This window comes from Heterocephalus glaber, unplaced genomic scaffold (assembly GCF_053883595.1).
Source record: "Heterocephalus glaber isolate CG9 unplaced genomic scaffold, H.glaber_assembly_v1.0 deba00000347, whole genome shotgun sequence".
NCBI classification, from domain to species: Eukaryota; Metazoa; Chordata; class Mammalia; order Rodentia; family Bathyergidae; genus Heterocephalus; species Heterocephalus glaber.
Genome location: NW_028258143.1, coordinates 9,840,243 through 9,863,803, shown reverse-complemented (window position 1 = coordinate 9,863,803; position 23,561 = coordinate 9,840,243). Strand labels below are relative to the sequence as shown.

Below are 23,561 nucleotides of genomic sequence, written 5' to 3'. Positions count from 1 at the left end.
CATTAGTGAGATTGGCCTATAGTTCTGCTTTTTGGTTTGGTCTTCCTCTGCTTTGGGGATCAAGGTGATGCTTGCTTCCAGGAATGAATTTGGTAGTATTGCTTCCCTTTCAATTTCATTGAAGAGTTTAAACAGTAGTGACAGCAGTTCCTCTCTAAATGTCTTGTAGAATTCAGCAGTGAAGCCACCGGGGCCCAGGCTTTTCTTAGTTGATAAGCTTTTAATTACATTTTCAATTTCATTGATTGATTTTGGGTTGTTTAGAATTTTTAGGTCTTTTTGATTCAACTATGGTAATTCTTACATATCTAGGAATCTGTCCATTTCTTCTATGTTTTCCTTCTTATTGGTGTATAGGTTCTCAAAGTAAGTATTGGTGATCTTCTGAATTTTTGCTGGGTCTGTTGTAATTTCACCCTTTTCATTCCTAATTGCATGGATTTGGTCTTTTTCTTTCCTTTTTCTGATAAGGTTGCCCAAGAATTTGTCAATTTTGTTTATTCTTTCGAAGAACCAACTCTTTGCTTCGTTAATTTTTTGTGTTGTTCTCTTAGTCTCCATTGCATTGATTTCTCCTCTGATCTTTATAATTTCTTCCCTTGTGTGAGCTTTGGCTTTGTCCTGCTCTTCTTTTTCAGAAGCTTGATTTTCAGCATCAGGTTGTTTAATTGAGCTTGCTCTATTTTCCTAATATGCGCATTCACTGCTATGAATTTCCCTCGTAAGATTACTTTCATTGTATCCCATAGACTCCAATATGTTCTATTGATGTCATTTAATTGTAGAAACTGTCTGATTTCTTGTTTAATTTTGTCTGTGAGCCATTGGTTGTTTAGAAGTGTGTTGTTCACTTTTCACATGTTTATAAAATTCTTGTGGTTTCTTTTGCTCTTGATCTCCAATTTTATCGCACTATGGTCTGATAATATACAGGGGATAATTTCAATTCTTTTACACTTACTTCAACATGTTTTATGAGGAGGGATGTGGTCTATTTTGGAAAATAAACTGTGTGGAGCTGAAAAGAATGTGTATTCTAGATGTTGTGGATTGGAACACTCTGTAAACATCTGTTAAGTTCATTTGTTCAGCAGTTTGATTGAGTTCTAGTATGTCATTTATTTTTTGTCCAGCTGATCTATCTATTTGTAACAATGGGGAATTGAGGTCCCCCACTACTATGGCATTTGTACTAATTTGATTTTTCATGTTCACTAGTATTTGATTTTTATAGTTGAGGGCACTTACATTTGGTGCATATGTATTTATGATTGTCATCTCTTCCTGTTGGATTGTTCCCTTTACAAGTAAGTAGTGTCCTTCTTTGTATCTCTTAATCAGTGTTGGTTTGAAATCCGTTTGATTTAAAAATAGCATAGCTACATCTGTTTTTTTCGGGTTCCTGTTGCATGGAATATTGTTTTCCACCCTTTAACTTTCAGTCTGTGAGTTTCATTTTGAATTATGAGTGTTTTTTGTATGCAGCATATTGTTGGATTTTGCTTCTTGACCCCATTCTGCCAGCCTATTTTTTCTTTTTTGATTGGTGAAGTGACACCATTACCATTGATGGTTATAACTGGTATATATTGGTTTATCTGTGTCATGACTTTTTCTTTTTGTTGGATTCTCCCTCTTTCTATTTAATTCCTTGTTGTGTGTGATGGATTCATTCTGCTAGGCTTCCTGAGGTTGATCCTCATCGTCTTTTCCTAGGATATTGTTTAAAATTTTTGGAGGGTTGGTTTGGTATTCATGAATTTCCTAAGGTGCCCTTTGTCATGAAAGTGTGTTATTTCTCCATCAAGTTTGAAGGATATTTTTGCAGGGTACATGAATCTGGGTTGAAGGTTGTTGTCCTTTAGGGGTTGATATATGTCACTTCAGGCTCTTCTTGCCTTGAGGGTTTGTGCTGAGATGTCTGCTGTGATTCTGATGGGCTTTTTTTGCATGTGATTTGTTTCTGTTCACCAACTGCTTGTAGAATTTTGTTCTTCTGTTGGTTTTCTGGAATCTTACCTATTACGTGCCTATGTGTAGATTTCTTTTGATCACAACTAGTTTGAGTCCTATATGTCTCACTTATCTGTATGTCAAATTCTTTTCCCCTGCTTGGGAAGTTTTCTGTCATTACTTCTGTGAAGTTTTTTTTGTTTGTTTGTTTGTTTGTTTTTATGTCCTCTGCACTCTCTCCTGTTTCTTCATTGACTCAGATGAGTCTGATTTTATTCTTCTTTGCATTGTCTAGCAGCTGTTGGATTGATTTCTCATAGTCCCTTACTATTTTTCAGAAATTTTTCTTTTCCTGGTCACTAATTGCAATCCTGTCTTCTGTATCTGAGATTCTGTCCTCACATTGCCTCATTCTGCTGCATAAACTTTCACTGGAATTTTTAATCTCCTGGAAATCTGTTTGCATCTGTTTTACGGATTCCACTGATTTCTTTCTTTTTTTTTTAAGACATTTATTTTCTGTAGGCTAGATGTCCAAGACCAGGGCATTGGCAGTGCTGGTTTTTTCTAAATCGCCTCTCCTTGGGTTGCAGATGTCTGTTATCTCTCTGTGTTTCACTCCGTGTCTGAATCCTCATCTCTTCTTCTAAGGATAATAGTTGTAGTGGATTCAGGCCCATGCTAATGAGTTATTTTAACTTAATCATTTCTTTTTTTCCATAAAGTTTATTGGTACATTTTACATATAAAATACAGTTGCATTCATCATTGGGATCTTGTACCTTTACAGGATGTATGTTGATTCTTAATTTTTTCCCCATTCCCCTGCCCTCCCTTCACTCCCTCCATCCTTCCCTATTTACAAAGACTTTGTTTCAATTTTTTTCCTTTTGTCATATTTTTTCTTTTCTCTTCTTTCCCTTCTTCTACCCCTCCCACTTCCCCTACTCCTTTAGACCTTTTCTTCCTTTTACACAGTATCAATTATACATTTTTAGAAATTATGATATCAAGATTTAGAAGACATTATCTCAGATTTTACAGAATTTAGAAGGATATAGAAAGCATATTACAAAAATCTTTTTTGAAATAAATTTGATAACTTCTATGAAGTACCTTGGAAGACAAATTAATGAAACTGACTCTGGAAGAAATATAAAGGTTGAACAGCACGTATTTAAGAAAGCGTATTCCTAGCTTGAAAACCTACCTGTATGACAACAACAGGCTCATATACATTTTAACTGATGAGTTATATCAAACATTAAAGCTGAAAAAAGAAGGAACACTTCTCCCCTCATTCTAGTGTTGCACACCTTTCCTTGTGCTGTACTGGCTATTTATCAACTTCTTGTGTCTGTTTTTTAATTAGGTTGTCTATTAATGAGCTGTAAGAGTTCTTTATATATTCTGGTCATAGGTTATTTGTATTATAAATATGTTCTGTTTAAGGACTTCTTTTCATTTTCTTAATGATGTCTTTTAAATTTCTAAATTTTGACAGAATCTCCACTTGTTTCTTATGTTGGGATTCCATCATGCTCCTCAGCTCCTCTATTTTTTTTTTATCTGTGTCTGCTCTAGATTTATTAATCATGTCTTGCACTATGGATGCAATCTCTGTTGTCTGAGAAATTATCATTATTATTATTATTATTATTATTAATTTATTTTTTACCAGGGATTGCATTTGGAACCTTGTACTTACAAGGCAGGTGGTGAGAAATTATTTCTGATTTCATTTTTTTCCATATCCTCTTTGGTTGCCAGTTTAGGGAGTCTAGGTTGTTGAGTATGAAATTGTTCCATCTCTTTGCCCTTTGGGGTTGCCTTAGGTGATCTGGAAGTCTGTTTTTGAGAGTTGTTTATGTGTGTCTTCTCATTTCCACAGATGCAGCCTGCTATGCCTTTGTTGAGGCAACTTTTTGCTCACCCAGTAGTCTTCAATTCTTAGCAAGCCATCAAGTGGCCTTTTTCTCTGCTGCTCACTAGTATACCAATTCCTGGGTTCAGAATGGTGGCCTTCTGGATCCCTGAGCTGACCTCTTGTCTGGGTGGGGTGCTACATCGGTCTGTGCACATTTGGGATGGTATTTAGGTGTGCTTCTGCCTAGGGCCTTCCTCTTATGTAGCTGTTGCCTGGGAGGGCCTTTGGCTGGGGGCTGTGCACCCCATTCGCTGATGTCTGTGTGGGCTTCTGTCTAGGTTCTGTATGAACTTACTGATGGTATTGGGGTGGGCCTCTGGCTGTTGCTTGCCTGCCTGTGCAGCTTTTTTCCAGCGGGTCTTTGGCTTGGGCCTGTGGGCCCAAGCAGCTGGGATTGGGGTGGGCCCTGGCTTGACCAGCCTTCAGCCGGACCGCTCTTACAAGTAGTGTTTATAAAAAGGCATTGGGTCTAGTGTGAAATTGGTAATCCTTTTCATTTGGTGAGTCTTTATGTTTAGTTTTGAATGGTTATTTTTGTTTATTAATTCATTAGATTATTCAAAGAGAGAATAGTTAATGTATTAGGGAGAACTCCAGACTGACTTTTAACTTTGTGTCAATACATTCAAAAATTTTTGCTACTGGTCCATTTCAATTTAATTTCAGATTATTTACCACCATGTACAAAAAGGACAAAATTGAACAATAATCTTGCTTAAAATTTCTGCTTAAGAGGCAAAAGCACCCAAAATAAAACTAGAATGATCAAATTCTTTATAAGATTAGATTATAAGGTGCAGCATATGTTGTGGTTTTCAGGCCACTCCAACTTTTGTTTTCAAAAAAAATGTGTATTTGTTATATATGGTTGTTAATAACATGTGAGTCATGGTTATCCCCAGCCATCTATGGCTAAAGTCTTCTTGGAAAAAGCCATCTTTACCCCAAAATGGGAATTTTGCTTTGGAAGCTACCTTTCTAAGAGCCAAACTACAGTATTTCCTGGCATTTTTTCCTGAGATAAACATTATAAATAGCTGAGGAAACAATCTTTTTTGTATTTTATTGGTTTAGACATTGGGTGATGTCTTCAGGGTTAAACTGAAATAGTAAAAGAAGCAATGGACACAAATGTTCTTTGAGTGGAAGCCATTGGGCAGTATTTTTTTTTTTTTAATTTTTGGTACTGGGGATCAAAGTCCGGCCCTTGCGCTTGCTAGGCAGGCAGCAGAACTGCTGAGCTAAATCCCCAGCCCATAAATGTTCTTTGAAATGGCCTCGATTATGCATTAATAAACATCTGTCTTGATTTATGTGATTGCAGGAGAAGACGTATCAGGGAGTCTTTGCCCAGTACCTCCTCCTCCTGAACGGGTGGCTTGTGAAATTCCATGCCGAATGGATTGTGTGTTGAGCGAATGGACAGTATGGTCATCGTGTTCCCAGTCTTGTTCAAATAAAAACTCTGATGGGAAACAGACAAGGTCAAGATATGTCCTAGCACTGGCTGGAGAAGGTAACAGAATTTTTCAACTCTGGATTCAATACCTCAGTAATAATAATAGCCACACATAGGTAATATCTTGGTCCTCTCACTCCAAATGCTTGGTTCACATAGTCAGATGAATTCAATTGGATGCTATTTTTCATTACATTTCTTAGAGAAGAAAACAAAGTTTGGTTGACACACATACAGTTTTAGACTGTACAGTTGGAAACATCATTGAATGTGCCTGGTAAAATGAGTTCCAAATTAGAAATCAGGAGACCTGACTTCTTGTCCAAGAGCTGCCAATAACACTGGCATGCTACCTGGTCTGTACGCCCTGGTTTCCTGTTCTGTCGTGCTGACATGCTGGGGGTGGGAAGGGAACAAGAAAGCTGTGAAAATGGCTTTGAAGAATGTAAAAAGTGCCATGGGATTGTGAACAGTGACATCAGAACAAATTAGAGGAGCAGCTGATTCTATCACTTATAGCAATGGTCTCTGTCCCTAGATGCATGCACCGTTGCTTTCATGCCTCCCTTTGGCTTTATCTACATCAGCCCCCTTGGAACAGCAGGATTGTGAGGCCACCTGCTGCTCGGAGCTCCTTCTTAAACAAGATCCTGGTTTGTGATCCTGAGAAATGGGGCCAGGGTCAAGATGAAGGAAGATTTTCATACTCTTAGAGTGCAGTTGTATCCCTCACTTGTTTTTTATATTTCCGAAAATGAAAAAGTGTCAGCAATATTTAATTGGAAAAGAAAGTAACAAAAATAACAAAGCCAAGGTTATAGATCTTGCACAATTGGCCAACTGAATAAAATATGATAGTATGGAAAAGTAGAAAATGATCAATACTTTAGGTAAATATCACTTTTTACATGGATACAAAAATATGAAAGAAAAGACAGTAACGGAATTTGATGATCTGATTTACCTAAGAGTGTAAAGGTGCACATCTCTCTGGTCTGCCTGCTAGAGGGTAGCACACTGTCAGATATAGTTTTAGTTTAAGAATGAGCTCTCTCTTGCCAGTCTTTAAAAGATACTTGTAGATTTCTCAAATTGCAGCAAAATGTATTTCTTGATGGAGGCTGAGTATCTTAAATGATTATCTCAGAAAAATAATGCCTTTCTTAAGAAATAGAGAACATATAAGTGTGTGTATGTGTTTGTATGTGTGTTCAACAAAATATCACTTCAAGGTGCTGGGCTACACTGTCTAACAAATTTATCTAGATAAAATAGTGTTAAAAGGATGATTTCTTTGGAGTTTAATTCAAAGATATGTGCTCCAGAAATGAACAGGATACTTAATCAATTTTATAATCTGTTTGATGTGGACTACTGCCCATTATTTAGGAGAGAAGAATGTAATATAGTATTGTTAGTTTGTTACTCAGAACAGAAATCCTTGACCTTAGAGTGGGAAGAAGGGTTTAGTGGTTTAGGTCTTTGGACCATTAAAATGGGAAAAGCAACAAAGTTAATAACAACTACAACAATAACAGCAACAATTATGTTTTCTCACTCTCTCTCTCTTTTTATTTTTTTGCAGGTGGAAAACCATGTCCTCCAAGTCAAGCCCTCCAAGAATATCGTTTGTGCAATGACCATTCCTGTATGCACCTTTACTGGGAGACAGCACCTTGGAGCCCCTGTTCTGAAAACACATTAGTAACTGCCCTTAATTCAACCATTGGCTGGAATGGAGAAGCTACATGTGGTGTAGGCATCCAGACACGGACGGTCTTCTGTATCAACAGTCATGTGGGACAAGTGATGAACAAAAGGTATTATCAATCTCTTAATGCAAGTACATATGATAATTACATAATTGTATATTTCAGTTGGAGATACTGATCAAGCAACTAATGTGCCTAGGTTTGTGGTAGAGTAAGAAAGGATTTTGCTGTTGTTTGACCTTTTAAATCCTAAGGCATATGACTCAAACAAAGATTACTGCACTTATAGATCGTTGGTACACTCATCATATTTTATTAGTTAATGGATAAAAGTAAATAATGTTCACAAACACTGAATGTATTTAAGTAATCAAGCAGAATTTCCCAGATCCAACCTCAGTATTTTTGACTGCTTTTAAATCACATTGAGATTAAGTTAATGTAAAAGTAGGTTTTGTACTTTGAATTAGAGATTTCAGTTTTACTCTTCTGTAGACTTCACCAATCCTTGCTACAATGAGCAGCAAAATCCAAACAGCTATTTTGATTAGACTAATCTACACCCCTAAGTAGGATGCAATTGCATGCTTGCTATGCTCTGTGCACATGGAGATATAAAAATTTTTAAAAGCAGAGAGAAAATATGGGGATGGGAACTAAGATACAGATTTTAAAAAGGATAAAGAATTTCAAGTGATGGGAGGAAACAAGTAATTGACTGGAGACCTCAGCAGTAGGAGTTCTATCTTTTTTTTTTTTTTTTGGTACTGGGGATCAAACTCGGGACCTTCCACTTGCAAGGCGAGCGGCGGAACCACTGAGCTAAATCCCCGGCCCGGGAGTTCCATCTTTAAACAAATCTTTTTCTAGGTATAGATGGGAAAAATAGAAAAGAAGAAAACATATGGCTTATTTTGTACTCAGAGATGGGGAAACTCTCATTTCCACAGGGATTCCTCAGTAGCCATATTTGGACACGCCATCCCAGCCACAGAAATGTTGGGTCACCAGGATAGGGTGGTAAAAGCTTTGGTCCAGGGTCATAAGCTTGGCGATACAGTCGTTCCCTAGGAATTTTCAAGCTAGTAAATGAAGCTCTCTCTCTGCTGTTTATAATGTTCTTAGCATGTGAACTGAGATTTGTCACAGCCATGGTGAGGCCTGCTGGGAAAAGCAAGAAGAGAGAATAAAGCTGATGTTTAGAAAGAAGCAGAAATAATAGGCTGAACAAATTCTGGCAGCATCAAGCCCTGACCCCTTTCCTCCTAACCACACTCCTGCCTCTCCTGGCAACATAGCAAATATATTTACTCACTGACTAATTCAATTTGATCTGTGTTCCTGTCCACGGGCAACTTGAACACCTGAATAATTTCACCAGCAACACCACAGTAAAGGGGTTTAAGCCCTTCCACCCTGCACGGAAGGCACTTTGGCTATGTATAAGGAAGGGCGCAGAGCCAAATTAAGGGAAATAAGTTGCTTATGGTAGAAATAGTACAAACTGGCCAGACTCTCCACTACTGGTGTCTGACCATCTGATGAGCATGCAGCCCTGCAACACAGTTAAAGCTAACTATGACTTGAGGTTATGCACAGATATTTAGACCTAGCCTCTCTCTCTCCCTAAACATGGCTTCCAGAGAGCTAGGGTTGAAGATTATTTTTGCAACCCCAATCTTCAGTATAATGTCTGGTGTGTAGTTAGTGTTCCACAAACAATTCTGAAATTCATTACTTAAACTATGTATCAGAGAGTGATAGAATATCCAAGGATTGGATATGAAGCACAGGAAATCAAGAGAAGCTAATTTGTATCCAAGAAAACATTTTATATAACATATAAATTTGGGAAGAATGAATAGGGGGTGCATATGACCTCCTCTTATTAACTCATAAATGTTTTTTCTGCCCTAGGGTCTACTCTACAATGCCTATGATATTTTCAGAAGCAACAACTTATAAATTGTATTTTTCAATTTGCCTTTTAGCATTAGCAATATGAGGATGTATAGACTGATGAGTAGATTGGGCTGTAGATAAACATGGACAGTGATATGTCACCTGATTCAGTGATAATCTGATTCATTGGGCTTCAGTGAAATCCTAAAAGATTTTGATGGTATTATGCAGTCACAGAAATTCCTTTTTATCTGAAAAAAAATTTCAGTCTTGATAATATTTATTTTCAATGTATTTTTTAAAAAGATGCATGAAACTTTATAATAAACACAAAAATAAAAATAAATATGCACAGTTATAGAAGTAAATTCCACATAAAATAATAAGAAAATTTAGCATACTGAAGTCTGATATCTCCTTCATAAAAGTTTTCAGCTCAGACTACAATAGGAAAAATCCACCTGACATGAATATAACATATTCATTTCTTTTCTTTTTTCTTTTTTCTTTTTTTTTTTTTTTGGTACTGGAGATCGAACTCAAGACCTTGCATTTGCGAGGCAGGTGCAATGCCACTGAGCTAAATCGCTGGCCTATGTGTTCATTTCTTAGCAGAAGGACATTAGTATTGAGACTGATATATATTGAATATTATCATATTTTAAAGGGCTATTGGAAAGGACTAGTTGAGCTCTAAGTTCAAGTAGTTCTTAAACTTGTATTTAATAATTACTTTGACAGCTTTTTAATAAGTGTCTGAGCATGTTTACTCAAATGTTAAAGATGTGTGATAAAAAATTTGTATTATCAGTTTAAAATTTGAAGTATAGCCCATAAAATAATATGCATTTGTTTGAAATTTTACATATGTGAGACTAAAATATTATTACAGTAAATAACCTTCGGTTTTGCTACAGTTTTTCAACATGGAAAATCAGCTGCACAGATGTTCCCCCCCCACACACACATTGCTAATGCTAATTGCTTTTTATGCTGTTAATGGGGCTGGAGACTTAGCAACCTAGTTTTAATTCTTACTGTATGTCTCCAAACAACCCTGCTTAATATGAGTAGCCTACATTAACTTTAGTCAATTTGCTTAATTAAAATTCTTGGGTTAATGAGATTAATTGAGCTAACAACGTAATACCTAATGTCCAGTGAAGCACCCAGTGAGATTATCAGCAGTAAAAAGTTTTTTTTGTTGTTCCTTTTCAGAATACATACATGCACACATACATTTTTTTTTTTTACATGAAAGCTTTTGCAGTCGAAATAGATCACCTGCCACTGGTAAACTTCTTGGGTAAAGGTAGAGGGATAGACATAAGAAGGGAAGAGAAAGTTTCCTAAGAATACTTCCTTCAGAAAAGGAAACATGTCTCCATGGAATGAATAAGCTAAACTAATGTCTTTATCTCTAAACCCACTGCACTGAGAGGCACACAGTTCCTTGCAAGTTCTTGTACCCCTGGGCTGGCTCTTTGGTTTCCAAGTAATTGTGCAGGTGAGAATGTTCCATTGTATGAGTAATAGAACTGATCATATCAGAAAATGAGAACTAGCTAGGACACAACTGAACCCAGAAGCTCTGTGGGTTATTTCTGGGGTTTTGTTTGGTTTTGTTTCACTATCCAATGCTTTTTTTTCCAGTATCAATGTCGAGAAGAATAATAATAACAAAGTTTAAAAACACACAATTCAGAGCTTTTCAAAGTTCTTGATAAGGCACTTTGTGCCTTCATTGTGAAAACACCTGGCATTTTTGTGAGATATTGTAATAAACAGCTCCATTTAAACATGTAATGTATAAAATGTTGGCAGCTTTGCTGCATCTAGCTGAGTAAGATGAATTTGTCAGTTCCTTGGTTGGATGAGTGATCCAGGGGATGGAGCATTGTATGTGCATCTCGATGATAGAGGCATCGTGAAAAATGGCAGGACTTTGTAGCTCTTATTTGATGCATTTCCGCTTAGGGCTTATAAAGATTTGAAGCCTACAGGATGACCAAGAGACAATACAGATAGAGCATTCCAGTGCAAGTCCAGGAATGTGTATGTATTACAATAAAATAACATTCAGTTTTTATTAAGAGCAGTACCAATCTGGGATCAGTGTGTTTACTTAAAAATAAGAAATATAAATTATCACAAAAAGCAAGGAGCAGTACATTATTTACTAACTTAAAAAGTGAATCCATATGTTACCCTTAGTTTTAAAGCTGCAGTTTTATTTTGGAAATGGCTGAAAAAATTAGATAAACATCCCCCAGGATTTGTTTTTGGCTTCAGTAGCAGTTTATACTATACAGTGATTCACTCACTGTTACTAACTATTTACACTGAGCTAAGGTCTGATATTTTAAAGATATAAGGTGGAATTCTACCATCAGACATTCAAAATTATTGTATATATACTGGATGATGTATGTGTAATATGTATATACTATAAACAGCAGCACACAATCTGTCAAAAGCCTGTTTGGTCAGTGATCAAATGATAGAGCAAATAAACCTTAAAGTTTTTAGATGCTGAGGACACATAAGTTGCTAGTAGACAATGATGACATTTTTGAACACTGATAATAAATTTACGGAAATTAGAAATGTAATAGAATAAAAGTTAGACAATGTGTACATAAATAGGAAGAGGAAGTTGAATGCCTGAGGAAAAAGTAAGGCTTACTGCAAAAGAAATGATCAAAAGGCAATTTCACAGCCAAAAGAATATTTGACCCTTCCCAGACCAGAAACCACTTGCATTTCCAGGAAAGCCCTCGGTTTGTCAGTTCTGTAAAAGCACTATAACCTAAGCCAACCCTAGCCTCTGAGGGAAAGACACTGTTTCTTTCTCCTGGACTTAAGGGAAGGAACCACAGAGAGAAAGGGGGCCACCTATGGAGAGTCAGTATTATTCTTAGTGAAACTTTTTTGTGAATGATACTAGTAAACGGTCAGTAAAGTAGACAATTATCAGTTCCACCAAGATTAACAGACATTGCTAATTAAAGTGAAAGGCCCTGCAATATAAGCACAGAAAGCTTGACTTTTAGCACCTCCAATGTTTCCAGGCTATTTTGTGGATGTAAGAAGGAATATTTGGAGGGTTGGTATGGACCCCCCTAACCCATGATCCATGCAGCACATAGGGATACACATTACCCAGGTGTTACTTTTTTGCTTCTAGCCATGTACCAGGAGAGATTGGAGAGGAGTTCTATTAATGGAAGATCAATTTATTTTTACTAGACTTCAGAGTAAGAATAAAGGACTTGGAAATGATTTCAGTGTTTTTCTGCTATCTTGACTAAGTTGCAACCTAAATTTTCCTTACCAGAATAGCTTATGTGATACTATATCCTCATAATGACCCTCTTCTTTCTATTGTTATACTCTTCAAAGAATTTATTTGATAGACAGTTTGCATGTCTGTGTATGTAGGATGGTTTATAATAATGCCTCTAATAAGAATTTGAGCATTTTTCCTATGAATATATACATTTTTCATTTTAGTCTATTATTAACAAAGTATCACATTCTATAGTAGAAGAATAATAGTACAGAGGAACTGATAAAGAAAAGCAACAGGATCCATTGTAACAGTATAAAGTGAATGTGCCACCCATGCTCCCAACCATCCTTCCCCTCCTCCTGTCCTGCCATCAACACCACTTTATGTTTCCTATCTACTTGTATTGTTTCTCTAAGTGCATACAAACATGAATATATATTCTTAGCCCCTCTTCCTTTCTGTTGCTTGTCTCCTAACTTTAAAGCATATATGCTCATAAATTATTCATCCTATATCTTCATGTGTCAATTTAAAATGGTCATTCCTTGATTAATAATGAACTTTAGCTCCTGCCCATTAACTTCCCTCCTGACTTCCCTCATGATGCAGTCTTCTATTGGTTGGTACAGTACTGCTTTTGATTAATACTGTATTCTTAGAGCCTTTAACTTATGCTGTTCATGCTGCTATAATAAAAATACCATAAATTGAGTGGCTTAAACAATTGTCATATATTTCTCACAGTTTTGAGAGCTGGAAGTCTCTCAAAATGACAGCCTAATCATGTCCTAATGACAGCTGTCTTCCTGTTTGCAAATGGCTTTCTTGCTCTGACCTCCAATGGTGGAGAGCAGTGCAAGGGAGCAAGTGTTCCTGTGCCTCTTATCCCAGTCAGGGGGACTGCACTGTCATGATCTAGTTGCCTCCCAAAGGCTCACCTCCTACTGTCATCAGATTGAGGGTTAGGATTTTGACATATTAACTTGGGGGGTACATTCCCTCCATAACACCTTTGTTCTTATTTCATTTAGATTTAGATGGGCCCTGAATACCTCTTTGTTGAATGAGGATACCAAAGTGCCCATTCTTTGTTCTTCTCTCTGTCTCTCATCCTTTACTCACTGCATTTTTACCTTACTGAAGCAAGATTGGAATTTTGGAACATTCTATTCCAAAATGAAATCTAGTCTTCCTCCATTCTTTGCATTGTTTCTAAAATTTTAAAACCATAAAAATGCTTTTGTTTTTGATAATTTTATCTGTTGCTGAGGTCTGATATCAGTTAAATTTTTCTTCCTTTTTAGATGATCTTATTTTTCTTCTTTTTGTTTTTATCCCAGCCATGATTAGCTTCTCTTATACTTTCTTTATGCTTGAAATATGGACAATACTGGTATTTACATGTTGATCAGTTTGTTCATATTTGGTAAGTTTTGCACTCTGATTTGTCATTTCCTGGTTGGCTCTGTGATATTTTAGCCCATTATTTCCTTGTTAACTCTCTAATCTACTCACTCCTACTGAAAGTCTACCAATTGTTTAAACTTGCCAGATTAGTGTTTTTTCCTATCATAACTTTGTTCAAGTGCTTTGTTTCTATGTGGCTTTAGGTTTACTACTTATTACTTCAGGACATCAGTTCATCATATGAAAATGAAGATAGTTATGCCTTTTACTTCTGTTAGGAATAAATGAAAGAAAGTAGACAAAGCATTTATTTGAGCACTGTCTACCGGATACATAGCTCATGCTATTATGTTTTGTACTTGTACCTGCTGTAACTCTCTGATTTATTGAAAACCTATCATAAATATCATTTAAAACCCAAATCCAAAGTACTTTTCTGTGTTACTTTTTGGTATATCACTGTGAAATGTCAAAGATGCTAAAGTGATTTTTTGCCCTCTGTGCATATAAATGCCATAATAGAAGAAAATGAAACTTTTTTGTTGTTTTCTGAGACTTTATTTCTTCCAAGTGCTTGTGAATCCACTGATTACTTATGTTAACTTTCCCCCAAATATAGGCATTAAATTAATTTTAGGATAACAACAGAGTTGATATATTTCTCTTGTAAATGTCAGTCGGGATATTTGTTATTTGCAGCCTGTCATATTTTATTTACTCATACTTCATCAGTCCATATATTCTAAAGAAAAAAAATAAATTGGTTAAATACCCTTGATTTTTCATGATCAAGATGCATAATATTTTAAAATTATCTTTGATGATTTTTCTCTCCCAGTTTTCTTTTTTAGGATGTCAATCATTTGATACATTAACATGAACAAAACTTTTCAAAAAATGTTTCTGATGTCTTTATTCTCAAACACTCAAATGTTACTTGAATGGCTGATGGTTAGACATACGTTTGACATTTGTCTATCATTAGTTTTAGGGAGGTTTTTTTCACTCTAGCTTATTTGTAAGTATTTTGGTGACTGGGTTAAGAGAATTGAAATTTGCCATGAGCACCTGAGAAAGTAGCTTCACTTCTTGGAATCTTTCCTTTTTCATCTATAAAAATAACATTATGACCTTAATATTTTCTGTTCTAAAATCCTACACTTCTATGTTAGACCCTCTGTACTCCCCAGGAGGCTCTGACATGATCTCTTCGCATTGACAGATGTCCAGACTCTACTCGACCTAAAACTGTGCGCCCCTGTTTGCTCCCATGCAAAAAAGACTGTGTGGTAACTGCATTCAGTGCGTGGACACCCTGCCCTCGACTGTGCCAGTCAGGTAGGTGGATGCAATGCTGCTTTCTTAGCATTTTCTTTCTGAAGCATCTGGATTTTTTTCTGCTACATAAGAGAGATTGTAGAATATGAGGATCCTTCCTTTCTATATCCATGGTAAGAATAAGGTTGGTAAAGTGTGTAAATCAAGTCTTATATTTCTGAATTCTTCAGAACTTGGAAAGGAAAACAGGAAAACACATTCAGGTATTATATGTCATAATTTTGCTGGTACTTAATCAAAGACTATTCATCTCCTACTAACTTGTTATGGCATTTTTAACATGCAGTGGAAAGGGATTTCTAAAACATCATCACCATCCCAATTTTCTATGTGGGTCCTGTTTGCTTGGACCCAGTTCTAAGACCTACAAGAGAATATAGGACCAAACACTGTTCTACATCACTAATATATATAACCGTGTGGGGAAACAAGAACAAACGTTAAAATTTTTGAACAAGTACAGAAAGTGAAAATACAGGATTTATATTTCTTTATTCTTAATGGTGGTGCTTTGTATACCTGGGTGTATTTAGAGAAGTATGACCCAGAATACTTAGGACCCAAATCCTTGGAAAAGTGACCGTCTTTCTTAGAAAAGTCTTTCCTCCAAAGCTTATTGCAGTTTCCCGGTGAGCTAGTCCATGTGGAAATATAAGTGCCCATAGTCCTGAAGCTCTTTTATGGCTAAGATCTGAAGTTAATAACTTAGTCCCTTTTCCCTAGTCTCATCTCCAGATATTTTACTACTACAACAGCAGGAAAAGGCAAATCCAACCAAAAGAATGACAGAAATCATGCTTCCTCTAGCACCCAGACTTAGATGGGTCACCTCAACTCATTGCTGGGCCTTTCTTGGCAGCCATGTCTTCTCAACCAGGACCGGGCTCTCAGTATTGCACCAGCTTCCTGGGAGAAGGGAGAATGGACTATGTAGTTGTGAAGAGATAACTTATCAGAAATTGAAAGCATTAGTACTTTTTCTTAGAAAATTCTAGTTCTGAGCATCTGGGATGCCCCAAATGTTCTTTGACGAATTCATTTATACCAACACTTCACGAACTCAGTATGAAAATACAGCCAACACTGGCTTAGTTTAATGGCTCTTCACACAAATTTTTGTTTTGCAAAGTGTTAATGACAGCTCTTGAATGCCGTCATCATCACTATCTTAACATTACACTGCTGGGGGGCCTGTATAAAGTTTTTATCTGTGTCATTTCATTTTCTTAGCATTCCTTTGCCATAGGATTAATATAGTAGCATCCAACGAGCTTTGCTTATAGATAGAATCAGAAATACATACACTAAATAATAAAGAGCTTTGAAAATAAATTGAGATATTTATCTGATGTTTTGAGGAGTAAGATAACGAGTTTCTTCTATAAACTCTCCTCAGATAGCTAGCTCTTGCTCACTCGCTCCTTCTCTCTCTCTCTCTCTCTCTGTCTCTCTGTCTCTCTCTGTCTCTTTCCCTCTCTCCCTCCCTCCTTCTCTACCTCCCTTCATTCTTCTCTTCTTTCTTTTCATAGAGATACAGGACCTTTTCACAGAGCCACACCCCAAGCCCTTTTTTATTTTTATTTTTGGGACAAGTTTTCACAAAGTCATTAAGTTGCCAGGGATGAGGGGTGAACTTGGATTCCTCCTTCCTCAGCTTCTCAGATTGCTAGGAATACAGGCATGCACCCTTACCCCCCTTTCCTGATTAAAGGTCCAAAGTAGATGAACTGGATAAAAGCGTTTATTGGCAGCCTGGTGAGTGTCATTTCTGGATATAGTGGGACAAAAAAGCTACTGACTCTATTCTGAACCATTTTAAAGGTAGCAATTAGGAGGTTGACTTTGGGAATTTTAATGGTAATGTATCTGAAAATGTTTCAGGTCACTAAATATAAATATTGGTTAAATGCAAGTAAATAATGTACAATGATGAACTTTTACTTAGGTGCAGCTTCTTTTAGTTTCTTACTCATGAGAGATTAGCGTAATTGCTCCATTAAAGGGTTATAAGGCATAAAAATACTGAATTAGAAGGAGTACCATACTTGCACCCTAAACTTGGTATTGTGACTGTCAAAGTCCTCTGATACTTAGGGAAGCAAATTGGATTTGTTGAGCCAAGACACACTTATGGCCCAGAGATTACTTTGCCACTACTATTCCATGTATTCAACATTGAAAATAACTCCATCTGCAGCCTGGGAGTCTTTTCCTAACTTTGGCTAAGGATAGAGGAATTACAGGCATATAAAATAACTCTTCTTCAAGCAACTTTAAATTTTACTCCAATTTCCAGAGATTCAATTAGTTCTTTAAATGGTTGGCATTGTAATGAAAATAATTCTAAGCCTCTGTGGTGCCTTCAACTTTTCAAGCCTAGATAATTCTTTTCACAGCTTGGCAGCCAGGGACCTAGAGGAGCAAAGATTCAATTTTCAGATTTCTTCCAGCTTTCTACTTCAGTCCTGTTTACCCTGTGTTTAGTTCATATCTTGGGACCAAGATATCATTAAATAAGCATGGGTTAATTAAGGAACACTACCAGAGGGGAGGAATTCTGCAGGAAATGGTACTTCTAAATCAATGATTGTTAAACTTTCTTGCATCTGAATCATCTAGAAGTATTATTAAAATGCATATTTACAGTTCTGTGACTAGAAATTCTAATTCAATAACTATGAGATAAGTGCCTGAAATTTGCAGTTCTAAGAAGCCATAGCCTCTGAACAGTGAACTTTTCTCTCCCATTCTAGGGAAAAATGGCATAGATCCACCAGTAAGTCCTGATATACCCTTGGGCATATGGTGCTTCTTTCAGCTCCCTTTTTTTTTGGGGGGGGGCGAGAAAAAGCACAGTCAAGGTATTTTGTAGTATCTATAATAAATGCAAATAAATCAATACAAACAAAGCTTGGCTTTAGCAAACTGTACATTACATAAATATTTTTATACTGTAGCATTCAACTTCTTTTTCACATAAAGCCTTCCATAATTTTATTACATCTAGTTTTTCCTTATATCTTTTTAAAAAGTGCCTTTTAGATTTACAGCTAGCTTGTGCTTCTAAAGTGGTTAGAACATCATGCCCAAAAAGAAAAAAAAAAGTATAAAGAAAGCTGCCATATAAGCTCTTAAAAATTGTGTGTTACAAGGTTCTAAAATCTCCTCAGCACTGATTGGTTGGTAGATTGTATGATACTAACATGGCACTTGGGAGGGTTGCTTCTTGGGTGGACGGAGCACCACCATGAGAAAGCTGCCCAGACAGTTTACTCAAGTCCTTGGCTATGTGTCAAATGGGCCAAAGGCCCAGAATTCACAAGTCCAGGAAACTTTGGGTGTCCATATCCAATATCTTTAGGCTCAGACTCTCAAACAAAATTTCTTCCAGACCTTCTGTTTGTTCTCCTCCTCTCATCGTGTTTCATCCACCTCAGAAACTGTGACTTGCACTCAGGCATATGAGGAGGGGTAAAGCTGCCACTGAGGGCTTCTGCCAAGATTAAGATCCTCTTTGATTGTTTGGGACTGCTTCTGGACACTGTGGACTCCAGGTCACGACTGAGGTCATAGTCATGATCCCACTCCAGGGGGATGGAGTCCACACTGGCCGGGGTGTCCCTTCCCAACAGCTCACTGCACAGGGGCTGGGCAAGTGAGAGGGAGGGGTTGGAGGAAGGCTGGGGGGAGAGCACACCGTCCACAGACAGGTCCTGCCAGTGCAGGTCTGAGAGGGCCGCAAAGTCATCGAGGTCCAGCTCCCAGTCAGAGAGGTCGTGCTCATCATCCGGTAGAGGCAGGCAGATCAGCTTCTTATGATATCTCTCCACGAGCCCGAAGACCTCCTGGCAATAGCGGCGGAGTTCATCCAGCTCCTCCTAGTTGACTGCCGCATCCAGAGGCTTGAATATATCATGTTACTTGGAGTTCAAGAGGGTGTAGGCTAGAGCCAAAGAACACAGATGCTGTATATCCACACGGCTGGAGTCTGTCACAAATATGTTATTATCTCTCCTTGCCTCAGTTTCTTCACTTATAAAATAAGGTTAATAATTACATCTGCCTATCAGGAAAGCAATTTGACCACCCCCTGGCAGAGTAGGCTCTACGTATTGTTTCTTTAGCTGGTCACAGTTGCAAGCCATTCCACCTGCTATGTATGGGGTTGACACACTCTTTAGCTGCCTTTCTAGATACTTCCTGGGCCCTCAGTGTGAGTGTGCACACTGGTCTGCCTTTCCCTGAAATACTGATCTCATCTCTAAGACTGCATAGACACCCCATTAAACAGATCATCTCAAAACACTTTACACATCCCCTGTAGTAATTCACCATTTTTACCTCTCTTTGTTAATACCTGTTAGACAGTACACCCATGCATGGAATGTAGGGACCGCTTTGACTGTCTAGATTGTCTTTACTGCTACCAAGCCCAGTATGGACATACAATTGTCACTTAATAAACATGTTTTGAATGTAGAAATATTCTACAAAGACATAGAAAACTGTGGATTGAAATCTAGGCATGGATTTTCTGTCCTTGAATGTGCCCTCCAAGTGATATCTTGGGGAATAATGGTGCTCTAAAATAGTACTTCTCAAATTTGACAGGCATACAAATCCCTGAGGGATCTTTTTAGATGCAGATTTCCCTCAATAGACCTGGGTGGAGTCAGGGATTATACCTCCATATGCTTTCACATGACTTTGAGTATAAAGCTCTAGGTGAAGTATGCTTCATTAGAAATTCCTGAGCGAGGAAGTGTCACTGTCAAAGCTGCAAAGTAAGAGACATGGATCTGGGACATCTCAGCAAGTGAGGACACAGGTAAAGTGGTGGTAGGGTAGAAAAGAACTGTTTAACCTAAACTGAGCAATCGGGAAATGTGTCTCAGGAGAGGGACGGGCCTGAATCAGTTGTACCCTTGACAAATGAGAACAGAGGTACTTTTTTAGCTGCTGTGGTTTCAGATTGGATCATCAAAGTTGAGGTGAGGTTATGCATGTACTGTACAAAATTGGCTGCACAATGGAATCACCTAGAGATCTCTAAAAAATACTGATGCCCAGGTACTGTTCTCAAGCATTCTGATTTAATAGATTTGTGGTATAAATGGAAAATCTCCGAATAATGTGAATACCAAGCCAAATCCATTCTAAACTTCTTAGAAAGCCTAGGTGGTTCTACAGGAACAAGTATATCAGCAGTGATTTGTATTTTAGCAATGGATGAGCTGTGTCAGGTTTTATTTTGTCCTGGCTGGGTTTATGAGCTAAATGTTTAAGACTTAAAGGGATTTTCAAGTCATGAACAATATCTGGCTAGAAGCCAAACCATGTTTCTTTTCTTCTTATTCCTCCTTATCTGACTCTTTCCTAAAAGGATTAATAACAGTCATACATTCTCTAAGAAAACTAAAGGTCTGTTAAGCTTTGGCCCTGTTGTAGCTTCTCTAACTTTTAAGTACCCGTTGCAAATTAATTGAATGATTAAGAACCATTTCTTGGGCCTTTTTTGCTGTTTTTTCTTGTTCTTTCTTCAGCCTATAAAGCAAATGTCTGCCTGAAGGATCCTGTGTTGTTTTCTTAATAATAGCAATGGCTTTCTTGTTGCAGTATTTCTCAAGCCCCATGGAGTTTGATTCAGGGCACAGATATCTGAGAATCAACCTATCCCTCCTCAGGCAGAGTCTCTTCAGGTTGAAAGGACATCTGGAATATTAAAACTCTTCATAGGTGACTCTTATAAGTGGTAAAAATGAGAAACACTCATTAGACCTTGAATATCATATAGTGGGCATTCAGTAACAGATGTGGAATGAATGCACAAATGAATTTCATACCTTTTCCTGATCATTTGTAATTCTTCAAGTTTTGCTTCCATTCAGCAAAATATAGTATTAACAGATTTGTTTAACAATTCGAGACCAGTTAGGGATTGGTCATTCCAAACATCAGGGTTGACTTAGACTGGACTTCAATATTTCACCCATTCAATGCAGACAAGTACCATCCTCTGTTTTGACTTCCCCCTTTCAAGTACATGTGATCTCTTACACCTTCATAGATCTCTATTACCTTTATCCCAGGGAAGTATAATAGAATGCTAATTTATTCCAAAGAATGAAGGACCCACTAGGTTTGGGTAATTGAGCTTATAAGCCTGGAACAGAAGCCCCAAAATAAATGTTGAAAGAAATTGACTACTTTTTCTTCCTTGATAAAGTAATTGAACCTAACTCTCAATAAATTTTAGATACTGTCATGTTTTCCAAAGAGTTTTGAGAAATTAAATAAGATGTACAGCTTCCATAAATGCTACCAAACCCAGCCCTGCTAGTCAGAGTGCAGGTGCCTTTGTCTTCACAGGTGCCACTGGGTGTGAATGGCTCTTTTTAGTCTGTAATTTAAAGCCCACAGATCACTACATGGTCCTAGTGCTCAACAAATATTCCTGATAGTTTAGTAGGAGGAATGACAAAACCTTGGCCTGTAGAGATTACAGTTCTCAATCATACTACTACCAAACTGTGGAGTTCCGTAGATAAAATTCAGAAAGATGCTTCCCCATTCATAGGAACATGGGTATAGTTGTTGTGACCTACACTTCTCCTTCTGAGCAAAGGTTAATCCAAGTAATATCTGATAAGGCAAGTGTTCTTAGTCTACATTCTTTCCTCCCATTCATTTTCTTCTGCTTTTTGGAGCAGAGATTGATGTACATTTATTAACATGTATGCACAGTATCATCAGGAGGGTTCTTTTTTAATTCCTAAAGATTTTATTTATAATTATTCATGACTAACTGGTAGGGAACTATTCTTTGGTTAGTCCAGCATGTTCAAATCAGAGCAGAATTTGAATTCAGGCATCTTAGACTAGATCTTGTCTATTTTCATTCCAAGTCTAATTATTTCCAGTATCAATACACAGAGATCATCTTTCTTACCATTAGCAAGTCAAGAATTTGAAGTTCAGCACTTATGGGCTTTGAACTTTATACAGAAGATCAGCAAGCTCTGTACATTATAGATCACATGTTAAGTTTCACATGTGCTGTTTACAGGCTGTCAGGATAGTGTGATGATAAAGGAAAGCTGTTTTGTTAGTTTTCCTCCATAGGTAAAGCAACAGGCCCCCCAAAGAGAGAACTTGTGGACACAGATGCAAAAAGAGAAAAAAATAGAGCCAGTGGTTAAACTTGCTATACTGTTTTGCCTGGTGCCTCTGTCCTGTTACAGAAAGGAAAACTAGGCAAGTTCATCTCTTGTCACTAAAAACAAGTGAAATGAAGCAACAGAACTTTGTTTCATCTCACTGCCTCTTCTCATCAAATTTATAGTAGCTATAATTTATTAATATTTATACGTAATTATATTTATTTTTATATTTTATTTTATATGACAGTTACATGTGTTCATGGGTACAAGTTGATCCTTTGATAAACATATGCAAGGTATATTTAATTGAGCTAATTAACATACCCCGGAGTATATAATAATAATATATATTTCAAAATTGCTAAGAGTAATTTTAAATGTTCTGATTACCCCATTCAATTCATGCCTCAAAATTATATAGAAAGAACTGTCACTACTTCATTTTACATGAGGAAGTAGAGGTCTAAAGATAGAGGCCAAGATTGCTAAAGTAAGAAATGTCAAAATCACATGGAATCCTAAGCTTCTATGCATTTGTACAGAAGCAAACACTTGAGGAGCCATCACTGGGTTCCTGGCATTGGCTGCCTAGTGTGTATAAGCATAGAGTGATAAGTGAAACTGACATAAGTCTCAGCAGTGTGGTGATTTCAGTTTGGTGACAGAATGTCGAGGATTAAACACATGAACTACCTAAATGAACATGGAGGTACAACATGCGCTGTGTGCAATGCTGGATTGCTGTGACACAAGTTGACAATAAAAATCTGATTCTTCTCTGTTTAGAATGTCTTTCTTCTCATCTCTACTGCTTGACCAAATCTTACCTAGGTGTAAACTCTTTATCTCCTCCACAATGCTTATCCTGATCCTTCTGCTGAAATAACCACTTCTCCCTTTGTAAGTCTCAAAACCTGTCTGAATTGATTACCTTCTAGCTATTGGGAAGGATGATTTTTGTCCCTCTGAAGAATGTGAACTCCTTAAGGGTTGAAACCTTGACTTTTCCAGTTTCCATTTCCAAAGAAGCTTGTAATAAACCTAAGTCAAAATGAAACTCAGTAAATGCAGGATACATAAATAATTCCAGTAGAAAAACATCTATTGAAGCAAGTCTTACAAACTGCTAAAAGGGAAGTTAGTTACCTTTAGAACCAAGTTCCCCTCGTAATAATTTTTATTTATAAACTTTCTTTTATTTTATCCATTTCCCCCCTCATACCCCCACCCCTCCCTATGTACAAAAGCTTTGTTTTCATTTTTTCCTTCTATTTTCATTTTTTTCTTGTCCCTTCCTTTCTCCCTTCCTCTTCCTTTGTTCCCCTTCCCATTTGAATTCTTTCTTCCCATTTCCCAACATCCAAAATACATCTCAGTCCTTAGTTCCACATCCAGTTTCTCACACCATGGA

At 37.2% G+C, this 23,561-nt stretch overlaps 1 protein-coding gene across 9 annotated transcripts in view; it reads left to right on the top strand.

The window, feature by feature from the left end:
• Thsd7b (thrombospondin type 1 domain containing 7B) overlaps positions 1-23,561 on the top strand; it is a 1,329,200-nt gene that overhangs the window by 904,520 nt on the left and 401,119 nt on the right. For all 9 annotated transcript variants that reach the window (XM_087197681.1, XM_087197682.1, XM_087197688.1 and 6 more), the window contains 3 exons: positions 5,205-5,396; positions 6,925-7,159; positions 14,875-14,990. In XM_087197681.1, coding sequence (XP_087053807.1) covers positions 5,205-5,396; positions 6,925-7,159; positions 14,875-14,990 — 543 coding nt within the window. The remainder of the gene's footprint in view (positions 1-5,204; positions 5,397-6,924; positions 7,160-14,874; positions 14,991-23,561) is intronic.